The 22,392-nt window shown below is 47.4% G+C and overlaps 1 protein-coding gene across 3 annotated transcripts in view; it reads left to right on the forward strand.

Annotated features, from left to right (window-relative positions):
- The window catches only part of DDX47 (DEAD-box helicase 47), a 100,409-nt gene that overhangs the window by 17,007 nt on the left and 61,010 nt on the right, over nucleotides 1–22,392 (forward strand). For all 3 annotated transcript variants that reach the window (XM_077277820.1, XM_077277822.1, XM_077277821.1), the window contains exons 2-4: nucleotides 1,902–1,995; nucleotides 4,410–4,598; nucleotides 7,463–7,534. In XM_077277820.1, the coding sequence (XP_077133935.1) occupies nucleotides 1,902–1,995; nucleotides 4,410–4,598; nucleotides 7,463–7,534 (355 nt within the window). The remainder of the gene's footprint in view (nucleotides 1–1,901; nucleotides 1,996–4,409; nucleotides 4,599–7,462; nucleotides 7,535–22,392) is intronic.

The following is a 22,392-nucleotide window of genomic DNA, read 5'->3' on the forward strand; positions in this document are numbered from 1 at the left end:
AGAGGGTGTGGTGACGCGATTAGTGTGCGCTCCGCCCTCTGCCTGAACGTCAGTGCAGAGGACGTGGAAGACAGCGGCACCGGAACGAGGACCAGTGAGTATTGCAAGTACCGGGGGCCTGATAAGTGAGTATGTCATTTTATTTATTTTTTTTAATCGCAGCAACATCATATGGGGCAATTGTCTGTATGGAGCATCTTATGGGGCCATGTGCAGCGTTATATGGGGCAAATATCTGTATGGGGCCATGTACAGCATTATATGGGGCAAATATCTGTATGGGGCCATGTACAGCATTATATGGGGCAAATATCTGTATGGAGCATCTTATTGGGCCATGTGCACTATTATATGGGGCAAATAGCTCTATGGAGCATCTTATGGGGCCATGTACAGCGTTATATTGGGGAAATATCTGTATGGGGCCATGTTCAGCATTATATGGGGCAAATATCTGTATGGAGCATCTTATTGGGCCATGTGCACCATTATATGGGGCAAATAGCTCTATGGAGCATCTTATGGGGCCATGTACAGCGTTATATTAGGGAAATATCTGTATGGGGCCATGTTCAGCATTATATGGGGCAAATATCTGTATGGAGCATCTTATTGGGCCATGTGCACCATTATATGGGACAAATAGCTCTATGGAGCATCTTCTGGGGCCATAATCAGCATTTGTGGAGCATTATATGGGGCAAATGTCTGTATAGAGCATCTTATGGGGCCATAATCAACATTTGTGCAGCATTATATGGGGCTCCTGATTCAGTATGGCTATTCCAAAACACTTAAACTACTGATGTCTCAATTAATTTTACTTTTATTGGTATCTATTTTTACTTTTAAAATTTACCAGTAGCTTCTGCATTTTCCACCCTAGGCTTATACTCGAGTCATTAAGTTTTCCCAGGTTTTTTGTGGCAAAATTAGGGGGGGTCGGCTTATACTCGAGTATATATCATGAACTTTTCCTGCCCCAATTAGTGATCAAACACTCTGCAATGCCTTTTCATTGCAGGGCGTTAGATCAATGCGTTGCAGACAGAAAGGGGACTTGTTAGCTCCTACTCTGAGCAGAAACTTACGGGCTACCATTCCTGGTTGACCCCACTGCCAGCTTTTGGCCTGGGGTCACCATAGAGATCACTGGCACTACGCGATTGCAATCCTGTTATGCCCATCGGAGCAGAGCGAGCTCCCTCTGCTATGTCGATCAATGTCGCTGTCACCATTGACAGCTGCATTAGTGGTTAAATGCCCCTTGTTGTGCTAGCACTGATCCTGGGCGTTGTCCCTGGGTGTCGGCTCTCCTATAGCACTGATTCTCGCTTTTGATGGCGCTCGGAGTGAACCTATGCAATCGTCACTCCGAACATGTACGTTGGTTTGTGGGAACACACTTCCCACAGCATTTTTCATTTAGGCTATGTGCACACGTCAGGATTTCTTGCAGAAATTTCCTGAACAAAACTGGACATTTTCTGCAAGAAATCCGCATGTGGATTTTTTGCGGATTTTTTTGCGGATTTTTTGCTTTTTTTTTCCGGAGGTTCTGGGATGCAATAATATAGTGGGAAATTCGCAAAAAATTCCTCAAAATTAATGAACATGCTGTGTTTTTTTCCGCGATGCGTTTTTTTCACGGAAAAAAACACAACATATGCACAAAAATTGCAGAATGCATTATAAATGATGGGATGCATATGTATACTTATTTTAAGCATTTGTATCGTGTTTTTATAGCAAAAAAACGTGAAAAATCCGGAACGTGTGCACACAGCCTTACAGTGGATGTTGCTAAGGGAATACATCTTTTATTTAACATTTTGTGGATTATCAGTAAATAATTAAATATATGGCTATAATGATGTTTTGTAATGGTATTTCTATGGCAGGGAGTAACAGATGTTTTATGTGAAACGTGTGAACAACTCGGATGGAAACAACCAACCAAGATTCAGATAGAAGCAATTCCTGTGGCCCTTCAAGGTGAGCTGTAGAGAAATGAAGAACCTGTACTGTGCTCATTGGGACAGTGTGTGATAATGTGTCTGCTGTGCGGTCAGCTGCAGATGAGGAGTCTGCTACTAGGCAGCCTGTCACCAGAAAAACGCTATTAACCTGCAGATATGGGTTTAATCCTGCATCAGCCGAACGCTGCAAGGAGGAAGTGATCTTTATTATCCCCACCTGCATTCCTGGTCCAATCACTGCTCTTGAGTATACAAAGCTCTGGCTGTAACCGCGCCCATGGCCCTGACTGACAGCCGGCCGCAATGTAGAGTCAGAGCCACCCCGTGACTGAACCGGTGAGAATAAAGTTAATTTTCTCCCTCAGCTTTCAGCTAAGTGCAGGCAACGGGCAGCATAACACACTATTAGGCCGGTTTCACACGTCAGTGCCTCTGGTATGTGTATTGACAGTTTTCTCACGTACCATAGACACACATGTAGACCCATTCAAATGAATAAGTCTATGCCGATGTCAGCGTGTTTTGACAGTCCGTGTGCAAAACACGCAGACATGTCCATTTGTACCTGGACACACGGCCCTCCAAACGTCCCACACATATGTACACGGAGAACAGTGTACACTGTCCTCCGTGCGCACCGACGGCCGCGGGGGGAAGCAGCACTACTGTAAGCCGCTGTTCCCCTGCTTGTGGTGCTGAACCTGGCTTTCATCCATTGTCCCCTGCTCTGCCAGCAGCATTGTGATCAGGGGACAATGAATGAAAGAAAAACCCTACGTGGGGTCCCACCTATATTTTACAACCAACCCAACAAAACTCACAGTTGCGGGCTGCTATTCTCGGGCTGGTGAGGGGCCATGGATATGGTCCCCCCAGCCTTAGAAAAGCATCCCGCAGCTGCCCAGAAAAGGCGCATCTGTTAGATGTGCCAATTCTGGAGCTTTGCCCGCTTCTTCCCACTTGCCCTGTAGCTTTGGCAAGTGGGGTAATGAGGGGTTAATGTCACCTTCCTATTGTAAGGTGACATTAAGCCGGCTTAGTAATGGAGAGGTGTCAATAAGGCACTGATCCATTATCAATCCTAGAGTAGTTAAAGGGTTAATCAAACACACCACAGTTAGAAAAAAGTCTTTTAATGAAATAAAATAATACACACATTTTTTTTCATCTTTATTACTCTGCCATTCCAAGTGAAGCCCTCGATCTCCTGGAAAAAATGTAAAAAAATAAAATAAACCAACAATATACCATACCTGTCCGGCGTACAGTCAGTCCCACAGACATGTCTTTGTGTGTTTTGCACTGACACACAAGCCGTGATAAACGTGGACATGTGATCAGCAGTATAATAATAATGGGCATTTGTTGTATCTTTGAAAAAAAAAATGGATACAACATGTACATGAAACACGGACATCTGAATGAGGCCTAAGGAACCGTAAAAGTGATGGGGCACTGTGAGAGGGGCGGTTCTACCACAGGCACAGAGGTTTAACATTATTTATACTAGGCTTCATGTTGCTCGTGCTACTGTGTGGCCTATATGTGCTCCCTGGCCTGCAGAATCTTCGAACTTGTCTCCCATCGAGCACATCTGGAACATCATTGGTCAGCAATTGCAAAAGGAGCTGTCAGCAGTGGATCTTGATGATTTGCTCAAGTGCATTCAGTGCAGCAGAATGTTTCTCACACAACCATTAAAGGGAACCTGTCACCCCCAAAATCAAAGGTGAACTAAGCTCACTGGCATCAGGGGCTTATCTACAGCATTCCAGAGATAAGCCCCCGATGTATCCTAACAGATGAGAAAAAGAGTTTAGATTATACTCACCCAGGGGTGGTACCGGTTCTGTTCTTGTCCGATGGGGGGTGCGGTCCGGTCCGGGGCCTCCCATCTTCTTACGATGACGTCCTCTTCTTGTCTTCAGGCTCCGGCGCAGGCATACTTTGTCTGCCCTGTTGAGGGCAGAGCAAAGTACAGCAGTGCGCAGGCGCCGGGCCTCTCTGACCTTTCCCGGCACCTGGGTGAGTATAATCTAACCTCTTTTTCTCATCTTTCAGGATACATTGGGGGCTTATCTACCGGCATAGCTCACCTTCGATTTTGGGGGTGACAGGTTCCCTTTAATAACCTCATTAATAGTGTGCATTTCTGAACGTGGCGCTCATAATCATCACTGAAAATATCAAAATGTTCTGAAAATTTAGTTACCATTTTTCTGATTTGCATATTCACATGTCTGTCCATACTGTAATTTCCATAATTCCACAACTTTTCCTTGTTATTGCAATCTCAATGTTGAGAAGTGCGTGCATACTGTATGTATGTAAATATCTAATTATTTTTCTTAAAATTAAATGGGAGTAATTATACTCATTGCTCATCACAAGATTTTTTTCTTTTTCTCATTTATTCTTTTAACACTTCAGGTCGAGACATCATTGGTCTGGCAGAGACTGGATCGGGAAAGACTGGAGCCTTTGCATTACCTATCCTTCAGACATTGCTGGAGAATCCACAGAGACTTTATGCATTGGTTCTCACACCAACAAGAGAATTAGCATTTCAGATTTCAGAACAATTTGAGGCGCTTGGTTCCTCCATTGGTGTTAAGAGTGGTATGTTGGATCTTATTCTGTTTGACGTAAAGTTAGCATAGTATGAGACCATGCTACTAAATGGCAGAAAATAATGTAGCCCTACTTTAATGTTTGAATATGTCAGAAAATATACCGGGTACATAGTTGGAGTCTTGTGTATTCATACAATCTATAATATAACACTGGATGTGTCCTTCTGTCCGAAGCCTCTATAGACGGCGCCTGTGCAGTGTGGACGGACTCAGCAGGACACATCCAGGGGTGACCGAGAGGAGGACGATGATGGAGGAGTGTTGTACCAGAGATCGCGGTATGCATAGGCTCTGACCGCGTATCGCGATCTCCAGTGATTCTGGAGGAGTGTGGCACCGGAGTCAGGATCTGCGCATAGTGCGATCTACGGCGCCATTTTGTTAACGTATTTGGAAACCGTGTCTTCAACAAAATGGCGCCGGATAGCACAGTATGCTCACTCGCTGACTCCAGCGCCTTTGTATTTAAATGGTGCTGATGACGCGCTGCAGGATAGCGAGAGAAAGGTGAGTGTTTGTGTGTATGGATAGATCAACCACAGCGCAGGCAGGATGGGGGAGCATATACCTGGATGGGGTACTAGGATGGGGTGCATATACCAGGTTGGGGGACCAGGATGGTGGAGTATATACCAGGTTGGGGGACCAGGATGTGGGAGTATATACCAGGTTGGGGGACCAGGATGGGGGAGTATATACCAGGTTGGGAGACCAGGATGAGGGAGCGCATATACCAGGTTGGGGGACCAGGATGAGGGAGCGCATATACCAGGTTGGGGGACCGGGAATGAGGGAGCGCATATGCCAGGTTGGGGGACCAGATTGAGGGAGCGCATATACCAGGTTGGGGGACCAGGATGAGAGAGCCATATATCAGGCTGGGGGACCAGGATGAAGGAGCGCATATACCAGGATGAGGGAGCGCATATACCAGGTTGGGGGACCAGGATGAGGGAGCGCATATACCAGGTTGGGGGACCAGGATGAGGGAGTGCATATACCAGGTTGGCGGACCAGGATGAGGGAGCGCATTTACCAGGTTGGGGACCAGGATGAGGGAGCTCATATACCAGGTTGGGGGGACCAGGGTGAGGGAGCGCATATGCCAGGTTGGGGGACCAGGGTGAGGGAGCGCATATGCCAGGTTGGGGGACCAGGGTGAGAGAGCGCATATACCAGGTTGGGGGACCAGGATGAGGGAGCGCATATACCAGGTTGGGGGACCAGGATGAGGGAGCGCATATATCAGGTTGGGGGACCAGGATGAGGGAGCGCATATACCAGGTTGGGGGACCAGGATGAGGGAGCGCATATATCAGGTTGGGGGACCAGGGTGAGGGAGCGCGTTTACTAGGTTGGTACCTGATCATTAATCGCTCTGAAAATACAGAGCTGCTGTAACTGCCCTAACTGGCAGCTGGCTTCAATATATAGCCAGTGTCGGTCATGGCCGGGGGCACGGTTACAGTGGACACTGTGTATGCTTATGGCACCACCCCGCCTCCATGGCTGAATACCGAATGCTATTGGAGAGAATAGTTAATCTTTCCCTAGGTTTCCATTATCACAGAAGCTGCCTTTTTTTGTTTTTTCTTTAAAGGGAACCTGTCACCCCGTTTTTTCCGTATGAAATAAAAATACTGTTAAATAGGGCCTGAGCTGTGCATTACAATAGTGTATTTTGTGGTCCCCGATTCCCCACCTATGCTGCCGAAATACGTTACCAAAGTCGCCGTTTTCGCCTGTCAATCAGGCTGGTCTGGTCAGATGGGCGTGGTGACATCGCTGTTTCTTCCCCCAGATCTTGCTTAGTTTTCCGTTGGTGGCGTAGTGGTTTGCGCATGCCCAAGTCCCGAATCCACTGCACAGGGGAGGGAAAAGAGCGCGATCTGCGCTATTTCCCTGGTGATCGGTGGGGGCGGCCATCTTCCTGTGGCCGCTTGTGCACAGATGGAGCACTCTGCTGCCCGGGGCTTCAGGAAAATGGCCGCGGGATGCCGCGCGTGCGCAGATGGAGATCGCGGCGGCCATTTTCCTGAAGCAGAGTTCGCATCTCGGCTTCAGGAAAATGGCCACCGCGATCTCCATCTGCGCACGCGCGGCATCCCGTGGCCATTTTCCTGAAGCCGCGGGCAGCAGAGTGCTCCATCTGCGCACGCGCGGCCACAGGAAGATGGCCGCCCCCACCGATCACCAGGGAAATAGCGCAGATCGCGCTCTTTTCCCTCCCCTGTGCAGTGGATTCGGGACTTGGGCATGCGCAAACCACTACGCCACCAACGGAAAACTAAGCAAGATCTGGGGGAAGAAACAGCGATGTCACCACGCCCATCTGACCAGACCAGCCTGATTGACAGGCGAAAACGGCTACTTTGGTAACGTATTTCGGCAGCATAGGTGGGGAATCGGGGTCCACAAAATACACTATTGTAATGCACAGCTCAGGCCCTATTTAACGGTATTTTTATCTCATACGGAAAAAACGGGGTGACAGGTTCCCTTTAAATCGTCAGGAAATATAGCATAGTACATCTTAACATTTTTACCACTCCCTATGTATATGCTGAACGTAGCTGTAGACCCACATTCACCTATCAAGAGCCTCAGTAAGGCCTCCATTTGTGTCCTCCATTGGGGAAATTTGGTGTAAGAGGATAACGAAGACCTGATATTTACTAGTGATTTGTTTTCATGTAATCATCATGTAACCCTGTAGTGATCTGGATTCAGCCATGGGTAGTTTTTGGTAATCAGTCTGTATTATAGTCATGTAAAGCAGTCCTAAATCATGCTTCCATTTGTTTAAAAGAAAACAACATATCTAATATGTTTATTTTTTTTTGTATTTAGCTGTTATTGTTGGTGGAATTGATATGATGTCCCAAGCCCTGGCACTGGCAAAGAAGCCTCATGTTGTCATTGGTATGAATACATTTTATTTATCAGATTTGCTATCCATTGTTTGTAATAGAATTCTGATATCAGTACCTAGCATTTGTGTCTAACAGATGTAAAGGATTGACACACTTAGCTGCTTCTTCAGGTATATACAGGAACCACCGTTCTGGTAAAAGATCATCTGCTGGTTTAATTGTGGATGGCTTAAACCTTGGCAGGGTTCAGTAAAATAAACAGCCTTGCTGGCATAACGGTAAAACAAACAAAACCAAAGTCCTGCAGTTATTCCGCACAGTCCTCAGCTCCTCCGGGATCTATGTGGGAGTTTCGTGCTCTCCCAAGACACAACAAACACTGACTCTCATGTTCATGTTTATAGTCACATGACCTTGACCTCACACAGGTCCTGTCAGGACTCTGCATGTGGAGATATGGTGGACTTCCGCCCACCCGCTTTATGGAGGTCCACTAAAATCAGCCCATAACATACATAGGTTATTAACCCTCTCAGCACTTAGCGTACTGGAGGCAAAAACACTCTGGTTTGACATTACTGGCCACAGTATGCGCAGTGACACTTATCTCCCTTCACATACTGTGCCAGTGACTGTCACACAGAGATGAAAAGTAATTTTAATTTTTTTCTTAATGTTGACTATTCTGTACAGCTCCAAAATATACACATTACTGTGCAAAGGTTTGACAGGTTTGGAAAAAATAATGCAAATTGCGAATGCTTTAAAAACAGAAGAATGGTTTTATTCTTTTTCAACAACAAAAAGCAAAATTAATGAATAAAAGAGAAATCTAAAATCAAATCAGTATTTGGTGTGACCGATCACCCATTGCCTTCAAAACAGCATCAACGCATCCATTCTTCTAGGTACACTTGCACAAAGTGAATGAAGAACCTTTGCCAGGAGGTTGTCCCAAAAATATTGGAAAACCACAGATCTTCTGTCGATGTAGGCTTGTGTACCTCCTGCTGTCACTGCATGTAGTCAGATGTTGAGATTTGGTCTTTGTGGGGGCTATATAATCACTTCCAGGACTCTTATTTCTTCTTTACTTAACCATCGCAAGGAAGCATTCGATTGGCTCCAAATTAATTCTGCAGCACAAATATGACCCCAATCATACAGGCATAATACATAAAATCTATCTTCAAAGTAAATTACGTGAAGGAGCCCTAAAAGTGATGATATGGCCCCTACAGATCCCTGATCTAAACATCGAGTTTGTCTGAGATTACATGAAGAGATGGAAGGATTTGCACAAGTTTACATCCACAGATCTGTGGTTAGTTCCCCAAGACTATTGGATCAGTCTCCCTGCCAAGTTCCTTCAGAAACTGTGTACGAGTACCTATAGAATTGATTTCAGTGGGCATACCTGAAGAAAAGATGTACGTCAGTATTCCAAGGCTGGCAAAGTCGACTTGGGCAGCCAGGTTGCCCCTGCCATGGCTGGTGTCCTGAAGAGCTACCACTGGTTCCAGGGGGCCTTAATGGTTGAACGTACGAGCGCAGTTGTGGCGCCATGTTTGGGGGCTTTCCGGAGACGTTCCCAGAGGCGCTCCCTTATGACGTGTGCACCAGGGTCAGGTGACCGGACGTAATTTCTGGGGATGAAGCCAGGAGAGGCGCATGCTGTTGGCTGGTCCCGCTTTAAAAGTGGTTAGACCAGCAAGAGCAGTATAACTTATAGCTCCGTCGGTCGCTCCAGCTAGAATGGAGGGCCAAGAGTCACAGGAACCAGAGCAGCAGCAATAACGAAAGTTGTGGCAGCATAAAAGTCCCCACACAACTTCACGGCATCGTGGACATGGCAGTGGTGGCAGTGGATGCTTGGACCGAAGAAGCAGCAGGTCCACTCAGCAGAGCAGAGGCTCCAGCAAGGTGAACAAATCTCTGCCCTCCAGAGGAGATCTATCGGGTTCCCTTGGTTCCTTCTGAGTGGCAAGTGGTCTTTGTGAAAGTTTACTTTGTAATGGGGGTCCCCTTTCTTTTTTTTTTTTTTTTTTTTTTATTGGAGAAGAAAGTGTGTAGCAAATCCTACAGGGATTGTGTGCTCTGTGGGGAGGAGTTTCCTGTTACCTGGGAGAAAAGGCTCTTATCAGTTGTGTACTGAACAGATGTTATGTGAAGAAACTCCTGTCTTTGCCTCCGAATTAAGATCTATTATTGAAATGAAGGTTAAGAATTTCATTAAACTCCTGACCCGGGGGGAAGGAAGTAAGGATAAAAAGAGAACTAGGGAGTGGTGCTCAGAGTCTGATGTTTCTGACGGTGTGGACGAAGAGTGTGAAGATTAGAGGCATAGATTCATCCACTTCATCATCAGATGAGGACATGGTAGGGAGTCAATGCATTCCTGTAGAGAAGACAGATAATCTTGTTAAGGCTATCAGATCCACAATGGGAATAGTAGATCTAAAACCGGAAAAATCTGTCCAGGATATAATGTTAGGCAGTTTAGAGTAAATAATGCGTCTGTTCTTTCCCCTAAATGAGAAGCTTGTAACTGATGTAAAGAGGAAGTGGGAAAAAGAAAAAACAGAAAAAAGTCTCTCTCTCTCCCATCTTTTAAAAGGAACTATCCTTTTGATGAATGAAGAGGAGAGGCGGGAGCCTCGGCGCAGGAGTCCGGATTTGAAGAGGTGGCTGGAGGGTGCCAATCTTGCTGGTGAAAACAGTACTGAGTAACAGGAAGGGGAAGATTTGATTTCAGCACTCCATCCAAATGGGTGGCATTCCTCTCGGATTCATTGGCTTACTCGTTTTCTTATGCAACTTGTAGCGCCTTCTGGTTCAAATGTTGGTCAGGGGACCTTCAAATGAAATCTAAACTCTGATCGAATCCCTGTGAAGGTGAATTTTTATTTGGGTCTGCCTTGGATGATATTAGGCAGGCGATCGTAAGAAAGGATTCCCCAACCTCTCCATCCCAACTTATAAGTAATCCTTTCAGTGCACAAGTTTTAATCGGAGGAGACCCCATAGAGATTGGGACAAGATCGACGGCTCTACAATTCTTCCTTTCTGTTTGGAGCCCCTCTCTCCCTCCTTTCATGGCAGTAAAAAAAAAAAACAGTGATGCGTTTCCCCTCTTCCTTCCTGTTTGAGAGAAGATTTCCAGAAGCAACTGGATCCTCAGCCTAATAAAGACAGGCTGTTTTATTGAGCTGATTAAATCAGCTGACATGTGCCAGAAAAGTTGCAAGCTCCTTGCCTGCAGGCTCCTCGCCTGTACCTATACGTCATAGGCCGTAAAGAGGTTAATATTCTTAAAGAAATGTGCAGATCAGCTGCTTGAGTACTTAGTATTAAAATGTCTTTTTTTTTTCATACAATACTGTGCCTGGACTGGTTTTTCATTTAGTAGACATGGAGTACAAATCCTTCTTAGAATATGTGCACACGTTAAGTATTTGCCTTTTTATCCTCTCCCCCCACCTGCGTAGTTGTGATTTTTACTATTTACAGCAAAGTTGTGGCATTGCGGTATATAGTGCAAGTGATTGGATGAATCCAGATTTAAGTCCCCTAAAGGAAATAACAAATACAGTGCAAAGTGAAAAAAAAAACATGAAAAGGAAAATAAAAGTTCAAATCACCCCCTTTTATCACATTAAAAATTAAGAACTAAAAAATACACATTTGGTATCGCTGCATTCGTAAAAGTCTGCTCTGTCAAAATATAAAATAAATTAATCCAATCTGTGAAAGGTGTAACAAGAAAAAGAATCAAAATGCCAGAATTACGTTTACTCTGTCGCCTCATTGGGGGACACAGGACCATGGGTGTTATGCTGCTGTCCACTAGGAGGCAACACTATGCATAAGCTGAAAAAGATTAACCGTGACGGCTCCTCGTCTGCAGTATACACCCCTGGACGGCGTCAGCCTTCTGCAGTTTTTGCTTAGTGTCGCATAGGAGGCACACCTAAAAAAATTTTTTTACTCTGTTTTTTCCAACGGGATTACAGATAAAGAAAAGAGGGTCTCCTGTGAGACTCCTGGCATGGCTCCTTCCTCGACCCCTATTATGGGGTGCCCGGTTGAAGTCGAGATGGCTATACCCCATGTCGCTCCTTCCCCAGTCCCTCGGGTGTTGGTTCGAAGTCGAGACCCCCCTCCTTCCCCAATTCCTTTTGGTTTCTGGGTTGAGGTCGAGGTGAGGATAAAGCCCCCTGATGGTGACAGCAGCACCCTCCCTAATCCCCCTTTGGGGGCATTAGGTTGAGACGCCTCAGGTGGGGCCTGTACAGGTAGCACTCTGCAGCTCCCAGCAGACATGGGCCAGCACACACTGCGCCTGCATCCAGGGACCCCAGCCCAGCTGCGGGCTCCTGTCTGGGCCGGGGGAAGTGCAGGCAGGCATGGCACAATTGAGACACAGGGCTCCCTGCACCCCTGTCTCTTCGGCAGCACCAGCTCTATACACTGTGTTCCAAATTATTATGCAAATTGGATTTAAGTGTCATAAAGATTTAATTGATTTGTTTTTCAAATAAACTCGTGGATGGTATTGTGTCTCAGTGCTCAATGAATCACTGAAATCAATCTTAAACGCATGTGATAATTAGTTTTCCAGGTGATTCTAATTGAAGGAAAACTACTCAAAAATGATGTTCCACATTATTATGCAGGTCACAGGTTTCAAGCAATATGGGAAATAAAAGGATCTCTCTGCTGCTGAAAAGCATTAAATAGTGCAATGCCTTGGACAAGGTATGAAAAAATTAGATATTTCACGAAAACTTAAGAGTGATCATTATACTCTGATGAGATTTGTGACTGAAACAGAGCACATACAGAGTTCATGCAAATAAAGGCATAATGAGGAAGTTTTCTGCCAGACAAATTCATTGGATTAAGAGGGCAGCTGCCAAAATACCATTACAAAGCAGCAAACAGTTATTTGAAGCTGCTGGTGCATCTCGAGTCCCTCGAACCTCAAGGTGTAGGATCCTTCAAAGGCTTGCTGTGGTGCATAAACCTACTATTCGGCCACTCCTAAACAGTGTTCACAAGCAGAAACAGTTGCAGTGGGCCCAGACATACATGAAGACTAATTTTCAAACAGTCTTGTTTACTGATGAGTGTTGAGCAACCCTGGACGGTCCAGATGGATAGAGTAGTGGATGGTTGGTGGATGGCCACCATGTCCCAACAAGGCTGTGACGTCAGCAAGGAGGTGGAGGAGTCATGTTTTTGGCTGGAATCATGGAGAAACAGCTGGTAGGGCCCTTTAAGGTTCCTGAAGGTGTGAAATTGACCTCAGCAAAGTAAATAGAGTTTCTGACTGAGAACTTTCTTCCATGGTCTAAAAAGCAGAAACGTGCCTTCAGGAGCAAAATCATCTTCATGCATGACAATGCACCATCTCATGCTGCAAAGAATACCTCTGAGTCATTGGCTGCTATGGGCATATAAGGAGATAAACTCATGGTGTGGCCACCATCTTCCACTGACCTCAACCCTATAGAGAACCTTTGGAGTATCATCAAACAAAAGATCTATGAGGGTGGGAGGCAGTTCACATCAAAACAGCAGCTCTGGGAGGCTTTTCTAACTTCATGCAAAGAAATACAAGCAGAAACTATCCAAAAACTCACAAGTTTAATGGATGCAAGAATTGTGAAGGTGATATCAATGAAGGGCTCCTATGTTAACATGTAACTTGGCCTGTTAGGATGTTTTGGGAGTTAAATAGATTTTGTTCAGTGAATGTGACCTCCTAATGCTGCAAATTCCACAAATGAGCATTTTCAGTTCTTTAAAACATATCAAATGTTTAGAAGTAGGGTTGAGCGACCTTTAGTTTTTTAGGGTCGAGTCGGGTTTTGTGAAACCCGACTGTCTTAAAAGTCGAGTCGAGTGAAATCGGCTGACCACCGTGAAAAGTTGGGTTTCGCCCGAAACACGAAACCCAATGAAGGAATTTATTTATTTATTTTTTTTTATTTATTTTTTTTTTTTCTCTCTCTCTCTCTCCCTCTCTCCCTCTCTCCCCTCCGTGCCAGCACAGAAAATTTCGTATTGCACATTCCAAATCCCTACTGCGCACAAGCGATAACATGACGATAGGCGTTCACTCCCCTAAGACCTATGTCATCACTCTGCCCACGCTCATTCATTGGCTGAAAAAATGGCGCTAAACGCGTCATATGAAACGCGACTTTAGCGCCAAGATTGCGTACCGCATGGCCGACCACGCACAGGGATCGGGTCGGGTTTCATGAGACGCCGACTTTGCCAAAAGTCGGCGACTTATGAAAATGCACGACCCATTTCGCTCAACCCTATTTAGAAGTACTACTGTGCCTAATAATTTGGAACAGTGCATTTTGAGTTTTTATTCATTTTGGAGATTATACTGTTATCATTGGGAGGTTTCTTCAATAAAATTTGATGTATACTCTAACGGGTGATAACTTTTATTAGACTGACTGTCATTTGCACTGACCATTTAGGAAAATCCAAGAAAAATGTCATTTGCATAATAATTTGGAACATCGTGTAGTGCCTCAGGGGGACCCTCCACCAGGCCCCCCTTCCGCTTATAGCCCCACCGCTATCCTGCCTTTAAATCCAGGGGGGTCCGGTTCAGACCCGACCCCCTCCTGGACTTTTGCGCCGGCCTGGAGCCTTTCTGGGCATCAGGCAGCTAATTTAGGCCGCGGCTTTGGCCTAGCTGAAGCCGCCGCCTCCTCTCTGCCCCCGGCCCGCCCCCCGGATGACAAATATGACACTCTACTGTGTCATAGAGGGGGTGGTTGGAGACAGAAAGGGCGTGTTTTTTTACAAAGCTCTGCCTCCCTTTTTTTCAGCTCTCCGCCCCCTTCTCCCCCTTCCTCTTCTTCAGGGCGGCCATTTCTGCTGCAGGACAAGGATTAACCCTGCATCTCCCGGTCAGCAGGACCAGGCCAGCCAGTTTCCGGGGATCACATGACTGTGGATCTTCGGCGCTGGACCTAGGGGCAAACTGGTGGGGTAAGATCACAGCTGGGTTTTTTACTCGGCTGTGAATCTATATTCCCTATAAGGCTCCCCTATAGGTTCCTCTGCATAGCCAGCCCTGCTGCACTCTGCGCACTATGCCGGGCTCAAGGTCCAAGAGAACCTGGCAGGACTGCTATTATGCATTCTGCACAGCCTGCAGGACCGCACTCCCCAGTGGCAGCACGTACCCGCACTGCCAGGACTGTATCCAGACTACTGTGTCGAAGCCCCTGCCAATGTTTCGATGTCTGCCACGCCGTTATGGGCTACTCAGATGTCGCAATCTATGACGCAGTCTATAGATAACCTAACCTCCACATTGCTTCAGGCTCTGCAGGGTCTTGCCTCAGCTATGACCGTTACCCAGCAAAGGGAGAGCTTGACTCAGGAACAGGACGAACCTGGCACATCCATATCTACAGTCATGGACAAAAATTTTGAGAATGAGACAAATATTAATTTTTCCAAAGTCTACTGCTTCATTTTTTCTAATGGCAATTTGCATATACTCCTGAATGTCAGAGTGATCAGCTTAACAGCAATTACTAAACTTGCAAAGTCAATATTTGCCCAGAAAATGAACTTTAACCCCCAAAACACATTTCAACATCATTGCAGTCCTGCCTTAAAAGGAGCAGCTAACATCGTTTTAGTGATTGATCGCCAGCCCTGTCCTCATCAACACCCACACCTGTGTTAATGGATCAATCAGTCATGATTAGGTAAGAATGACATCACTGGACACTTTAAAAGGAGGCTGGTGCTTGGTATCATTGTTTCTCTTCAGTTAACCATGGTTATCTCTAAAGAAACACGTGCAGCCATCATTGCACTGCACAAAAATGGCCTAACAGGGAAGAGTATCGCAGCTACAAAGATTGCACCTCAGTCAACAATCTATCGCATCATCAAGAACTTCAAGGAGAGAGCTTCCATTGTTGTCAAAAAGGCTCCAGGGCGCCCAAGAAACACCAGCAAGCGCCAGGACCGTATCTTAAAACTGTTTCAGCTGCGGGATCGGACTACCAGCAGTGCCGAGCTTGCTCAGGAATGGCAGCAGGCTGGTGTGAGTGCTTCTGCACGCACTGTGAGGCGGAGACTCTTTGAGCAAGGCCTGGTTTCAAGGAAGGCAGCAAAGAAGCCACTTCTCTCCAGAAAAAACATCAGGGACAGACTGATATTCTGCAAAAGGTACAGGGAGTGGACTGCTGAGGACTGGGGCAAAGTCATTTTCTCTGATGAATCCCCTTTTCGATTGTTTGGGACATCTGGAAAACAGCTTATTCGGAGAAGAAGAGGTGAGCGCTACCACCAGTCTTGTCTCATGCCAACTGTAAAGCATCCTGAAACCATTCATGTGTGGGGTTACTTCTCAGCCAAGGGAATCGGCTCACTCACAGTCTTGCCTAAAAACACAGCCATGAATAAAGAATGTTACCAGAATGTCCTCCAAGAGCAACTTCTCCCAACCGTCCAAGAGCAGTTTGGCGCCCAACAATGCCTTTTCCAGCATGATGGAGCACCTTGCCATAAAGCAAAGGTGATAACTAAATGGCTCATGGAACAAAACATAGAGATTTTGGGTCCATGGCCTGGAAACTCCCCAGATCTTAATCCCATTGAGAACTTGTGGTCAATCATCAAGAGACGGGTGGACAAACAAAAACCAACAAATTCAGGCAAAATGCAAGCATTGATTATGCAAGAATGGACTGCTATCAGTCAGGATTTGGTCCAGAAGTTGATTGAGAGCATGCCAGGGAGAATTGCAGAGGTCTTAAAGAAGAAGGGTCACCACTGCAAATATTGACTTGCTGCATTAACTCATTCTAACTGTCAATATAACCTATTGGTACTCATAATATGATTGCAATTATATTTCTGTATGTGATATAAACATCAGACAAACACTAATAAAAACCAGAGGGCAGCAGATGATGTGAAAATATAATTTTGGTGTCATTCTCAAAAATTTTGGCCATGACTGTAGGTCAGGACGCAAGCGGACCCATAGGTCAAGTCCATCTGCGTCATCCCATAGCACACTGTCATTCCCCTCTAGGGAGAGACACCGTAGTTCCAGGTCATCTAGACCGTCCCCTGCCGGCGGCAGACAATGCAGATCTCCGCAATCCCCGACCAGAGAAGTCCTCCGCCCCAGCTCACCCAGCAGGGGACGCCTCAGTGATGCACAGGATTAGGAAGGTATCTGTGACTCCGACTCAGACAAGGAAACGGAGGGGTCCCTGATCCCAATCCCCCCTAGCAATACAGCGCTAGTTGAGGACATAATCTCTTCCATCCATCGGGTGCTGGACATTTCTGATCTGCTACCAGAGGCCCCAGAACACCAGAGGCCGCCTAAGGTTTTCTCTAAGCACCCAGAGTTTAAGGCGATCCTTTAAAAAGCAGCTCTCACAGCCTGAGAAAAAATTCGCTAATCGCAAATATCTGGAGGCGAGGTACACCTTTCCACAGAAGGACACCAAGGAATGGACAGATCCACCTGAAGTGGACCCCACAGTCTCTAGGCTAGCAGCACAGACCCTCCTTTCACTGCCAGATAGCTCAACCCTCAGGGACGCAGCAGACGTCAGGTAGAACGCATGGCTCGTTCAATTTTCGAGGCTGCAGGGGCATCCCTGGCTCCCGCGTTCGCCTCAGTTTGGGCTGCCAAGGCCATTCTGACCTGGGCAAAAAATTTACAAGCTGGCCTCCTAGCATCCGCTCCTGAGCTGTCGGACCAAGCGGTTCAAGTAGCAGTTGTAGCAGATTACATGCCTCATGCAGCTCTGGATTCAGTAAGGGGTGTAGCGGGGATAGCATCAAACGCCATCACAATTCTGCGTATCCTCTGGCTGCGGGAATGGAAAGGGGACGCAGCCTCAGTCGTCCTTCACGCACCTCCCTTACCTCAGTGGGCGACTTTTCGGTGAACAGTTGGACACGATGATATCCAACGCCACCGGGGGTAAGAGTACCTCTCTTCCCCAACTGAAACCTAAACGCACTTACGAGAAGCGTAACCAAACTCGATTCCGATCCTTTCGGAACTCCTCGGGCTGGTCCATCTCGCGTCCAGCACAAAATCGTAACTGTTCCCCACGCAAGGACAACTCACGATTGACGCAAAGGTCGGACAAGACCTGGCAGTCAAAGGCAGGCCAGTCTAAGCCCAGAGGAGGAAAATCTCAGACTTTCTCCTCATCCTGACTCACGGACTTCGGAAGACACCACACCAGTAGGCGGCCGACTTTTGCTCTTTCATAAAGTCTGGCTGCCTATTACAGAAGACAGGTGGGTCAGGGAACTAGTGTCTTCCGGATGCAAGATAGAGTTCACCTCCAACCCACCGGACCGATTCTTCCTCTCTGTCCCCCCAAAACCACCAGCCAAGGCTCGTGCCTTCCACCAAGCGGTCTCCTCGCTTTTTCAAGCAGGAGTCATAGTACCGGTCTCCACGGCCGAGCGCTTCCGAGGGTTCACTCCAATCTGTTCGTAGTTCCCAAGAAAGGAGGCAGCGTACGGCCCATACTGGACCTAAAACGGCTCAACAAATATGTACGGGTCCGTCACTTCTGCATGGAGTCCCTTCGGTCCATCATTGCGTCCATTGAGAAGGGAGAATATCTCGCCTCCATAGACATACAAGACGCATATCTGCATATACCTATTGCACCCGCCCATCAGAGGTTTCTCAGGTTCGCAATAGGCCAGGACCACTACCAGTTCGTGGCTCTCCCGTTTGGACTCGCCACGGCTCCCAGAGTGTTCACCAAAGTCATGGCAGCCACCAAGGACGTCCTGCACTCCAGAGGCATAGTAGTCGTTCCATACCTGGACGATCTACTCATCAAGGCTCCCACCTTCAAGGACTGCGAGCTTGGCGTCTCAATCACAACCGACACTCTGAGTCGCATGGGCTGGTTAGTCAACCTACAAAAGTCATCACCAACCCCGAGTCAGTCTCTGACCTTCCTGGGAATGCTATTCAACACCTCCAGGGGTCTAGTGCTCCTTCCCAAGGTCAAGGCACTGGCTCTCCAGGTAGGAGTTCGCACCCTCCTCCGCAAACTTCCTCGATCTCCGGTTTGCCATGAGTCCTCGGCAAGATGGGGCCAGCAATAGACGCGGTTCCATTTGCCCAGTTTCACCTCAGGCCTCTCCAACTAGCCATTCTCAAGTCCTGGGACAGGAATCCCTTTTCTTTCGACAGGAAGTTCCAGCTAACCTCGTCAACCAGGAGGTCCCTGCACTGGTGGCTCAAGCCAACCTCGCTGGCAAAGGGGAAATCCTTTCTCACAGGTCAATGGAATGTTCTGACCACCGATGCGAGCCTGTCGGGTTGGGGTGCGGTGCACCTATACCACAGGGCAAGTGGTCCCCAGTGGAAGCAACCATGCCCATCAACATCCTGGAAATTCGTGCCATCCTCCTGGCATTGAGGGCCTTCCATCACTTACTGGCAGCCTCTCACATCAGAATACAGTCGGACAATGCCACGGCCGTAGCATATGTGAATCACCAAGGGGGGACCTGTAGTACCCAGGCGATGCGAGAAGTGTCACACATCCTCCACTGGGCGGAGGATACAGGGTCGGTACTCTCGGCGGTCCATATTCTGGGTGTGGACAACTGGGAAGCAGACTTCCTCACCCGACAAGGAATAGACTCGGGAGAGTAGTCTCTCCATCCCGAAATTTTTCCCCAGATCTGCCATCGCTGGTGGGCCCCGGATGTGGACCTAATGGCATCCCACTTCAATACCAAGGTCTCCAACTTCATGGCCAGTACACACGATCCGCGGTCGCTCGGAGCAGACCCTCTGGTCCAGGACTGGACCCAGTTCCAGCTTCTGTACATTTTTCCACCTCTCCCCCTAATACTCAGAGTGGTGAGGAAGATCAAGCAAGAGGGAGTTCCAACCATCCTAATCGCACCGGACTGGCCCAGATGTACATGGTACGCTGACATCGTACAACTTACAGCAGACGCCCCCTGGCGCCTCCCCGACCGCCCGGATCTTTTATCACAAGGTCCGTTCTACCACCAGAACTCGGGGGCCCTCAATTTGACGGCGTGGCCCTTGAAACCTGGGTTCTAACCCAAGCAGGGCTCTTGCCGGACGTCATTAAGACCATGATCAGGGCACGGAAGCCAGCCTCTGCCAAGATCTATTACCGTACCTAGAAAGCTTTCTTTACCTGGGGTGAATCTCGTAGCCAGACCCCATTCCCTTATTCCCTCCCCAAACTACTTGGTTTTCTCCAATCGGGTCTGGAGGCCAGGCTGTCCCTGGGCTCGCTTAAGAGCCAGGTGTCAGCCCTCTCAGTGCTTTTTCAAAGGCGCATTGCTACCAAGCCGCAAGTAAGGATATTCCTTCAGAGGGTTTTCCGATTGGTTCCCCCTACAGATGACCACTAGAAACGTGGGACCTCAACCTGGTCCTGACAGCATTGCAGGAACCACCCTTCGAACCCCTTAAAGAGGTCCCGCTCCGCCTTCTATCCCAGAAGGTGGTTTTCCTGGTGGCAATCACCTCGCTACGCAGGGTGTCTGAACTGACAGCACTCTCCTGCAGATGGCCCTTTCTGGCTATTCACCAGGTAGTCCTCCGTACGGTCCCATCCTTCCTTCCGAAGGTTGTGTCCAACTTCCACCTCAACGAGGAAATTTCTCTGTCTTCCCTTTGTCCGGTCCCGGTTCATAGAGTGGAGAAGGCTCTGCATACACTTGACCTTGTCAGGGCATTGCGTATATATGTGTCTAGGACTGCGTCCTTCCGGAGGTCTGATTCTCTTTTCCTTCCAGAAGGTGGCCGTAAGAGTCTGCCGTCTTCCAAAGCTACCCTTGCCAGCTGGATCAAATCCACCATACAAGAGGCCTACTGCCTTAAGAATTCTCCTCTTCCAGCCGGTATTACGGCACACTACACGGATGGTGGGGGCCTCCTGGGCCATTCGGCACCAGGCTTCGGCACAACAAGTGTGTAAGGCGGCCACTTGGACTACCCTACACATGTTTACTAAACACTACAGAGTTCATACCCAGTCCACAGTGGACGCGAGCCTGGGTAGACTGGTTCTGCAGGCTGCGGTGCCCAAAGTTTAGGGGCCTGTCTGCACAATATTCGTCCATTGCTTCCCACCCAGGGACTGCTTTGGGACGTCCCATGGTCCCGTGTCCCCCAATGAGGCGACAGAGTAAAGGAGATTTTTGTGTACTCACCGTAAAATCTTTCTCTTAGCCTCTAATTGGGGGACCCAGCTCCCACCCTGTTGCCCTTTACGGGCCAGTGTTACTGTTGAGTTCTCATATTGTTCTATGAGCTCGTACATAGTGGCCTTCTTATAGGCATGTCTATGTTATTCATGTTACGTTCCTCCTAATGCTTTTGCACAAAACTGGAGAAGGCTGACGCCGTCCAGGGGTGTATACTGCAGAGGAGGAGCCACGGTTAATCTTTTTCAGATTATGCATAGTGTCGCCTCCTAGTGGACAGCAGCATAACACCCATGGTCCTGTGTCCCCCAATTAGAGGCTAAGAGGAAGAGATTTTACGGTGAGTACACAAAAATCTCTTTTTTTTGGCTACCACAACGGCAGAAAAAAATGCAATAACAGGCGATTGAAACGTCGTATATACACCAAAGTGATTTCAATAAAAACATCGACTTGGAGCTCAAAAAACAAGCCCTCTCACAGCTCCATATACTGAAAATTGAAAATGATACTACTCTGGGAATGTGGCAACAGAAGCAAATTTGTATATTTATATATTTTATTATTATTTTTTTTTTTTTACTAATGTCTGAATTTTTTTTCACCACTTAAAGGGAACCTGTCACCCCGTTTTTTCCGTATGAGATAAAAATACTGTTAAAGGGAACCTGTCACCCCGTTTTTTCCGTATGAGATAAAAATACTGTTAAATAGGGCCTGAGCTGTGCATTACAATAGTGTATTTTGTGGACCCCGATTCCCCACCTATGCTGCCGAAATACGTTACTAAAGTAGCCGGTTTCGCCTGTCAATCAGGCTGGTCTTGTCAGATGGGCGTGGTGTCTTCCCCCAGATCTTGCTTATTTTTCCGTAGGTGGCGTAGTGGTTTGCGCATGCCCAAGTCCAGAATCCACTGCACAGGGGAGGGAAAAGAGTTCGCATCTCTGCTTCAGGAAAATGGCCGCCACGATCTCCATCTGCGCACGCGCGGCATCCCGCGGCCATTTTCCTGAAGCCCCGGGCAGCAGAGCGCTCCATCTGCGCACGCGCGGCCACAGGAAGATGGCCGCCCCCACCGATCACCAGGGGAATAGCGCAGATCGCGCTCTTTTCCCTCCCCTGTGCAGTGGATTCTGGACTTGGGAATGCGCAAACCACTACACCACCAACGGAAAAATAAGCAAGATCTGGGGGAAGACACCACGCCCATCTGACCAGACCAGCCTGATTGACAGGCGAAAACGGCTACTTTGGTAACGTATTTCGGCAGCATAGGTGGGGAATCGGGGTCCACAAAATACACTATTGTAATGCACAGCTCAGGCCCAGGTGACAGGTTCCCTTTAAATAAAACAAAACGTATGTTTGTTTGGTATTGCCATAATCGACTTGGAGAATCATATTGCCAGGTCAGTTTTATGGTAAAAGAAAAGCTATAAATAAAATACCCCAAAAAACAATTGCATAATTGCCCTTTTTTGCCACAGTTGTTTTTTTTTTCTGCTTTCCAGTACATCAGATGAAAAATTAGTTTATGTTAATCAGAAGTACAACTCGTCCTGCAAGAAACGAGACCTCACGCGGCTATGTCAATGGAAAAATAGAAAAGTTATGGCTCTTGGAAAAAGGAGAGGAAAAATGGAAAGGACAAAA

The sequence above is a fragment of the Ranitomeya variabilis genome, chromosome 8 (genome assembly GCF_051348905.1).
Source record: "Ranitomeya variabilis isolate aRanVar5 chromosome 8, aRanVar5.hap1, whole genome shotgun sequence".
Lineage (NCBI taxonomy): Eukaryota > Metazoa > Chordata > Amphibia > Anura > Dendrobatidae > Ranitomeya > Ranitomeya variabilis.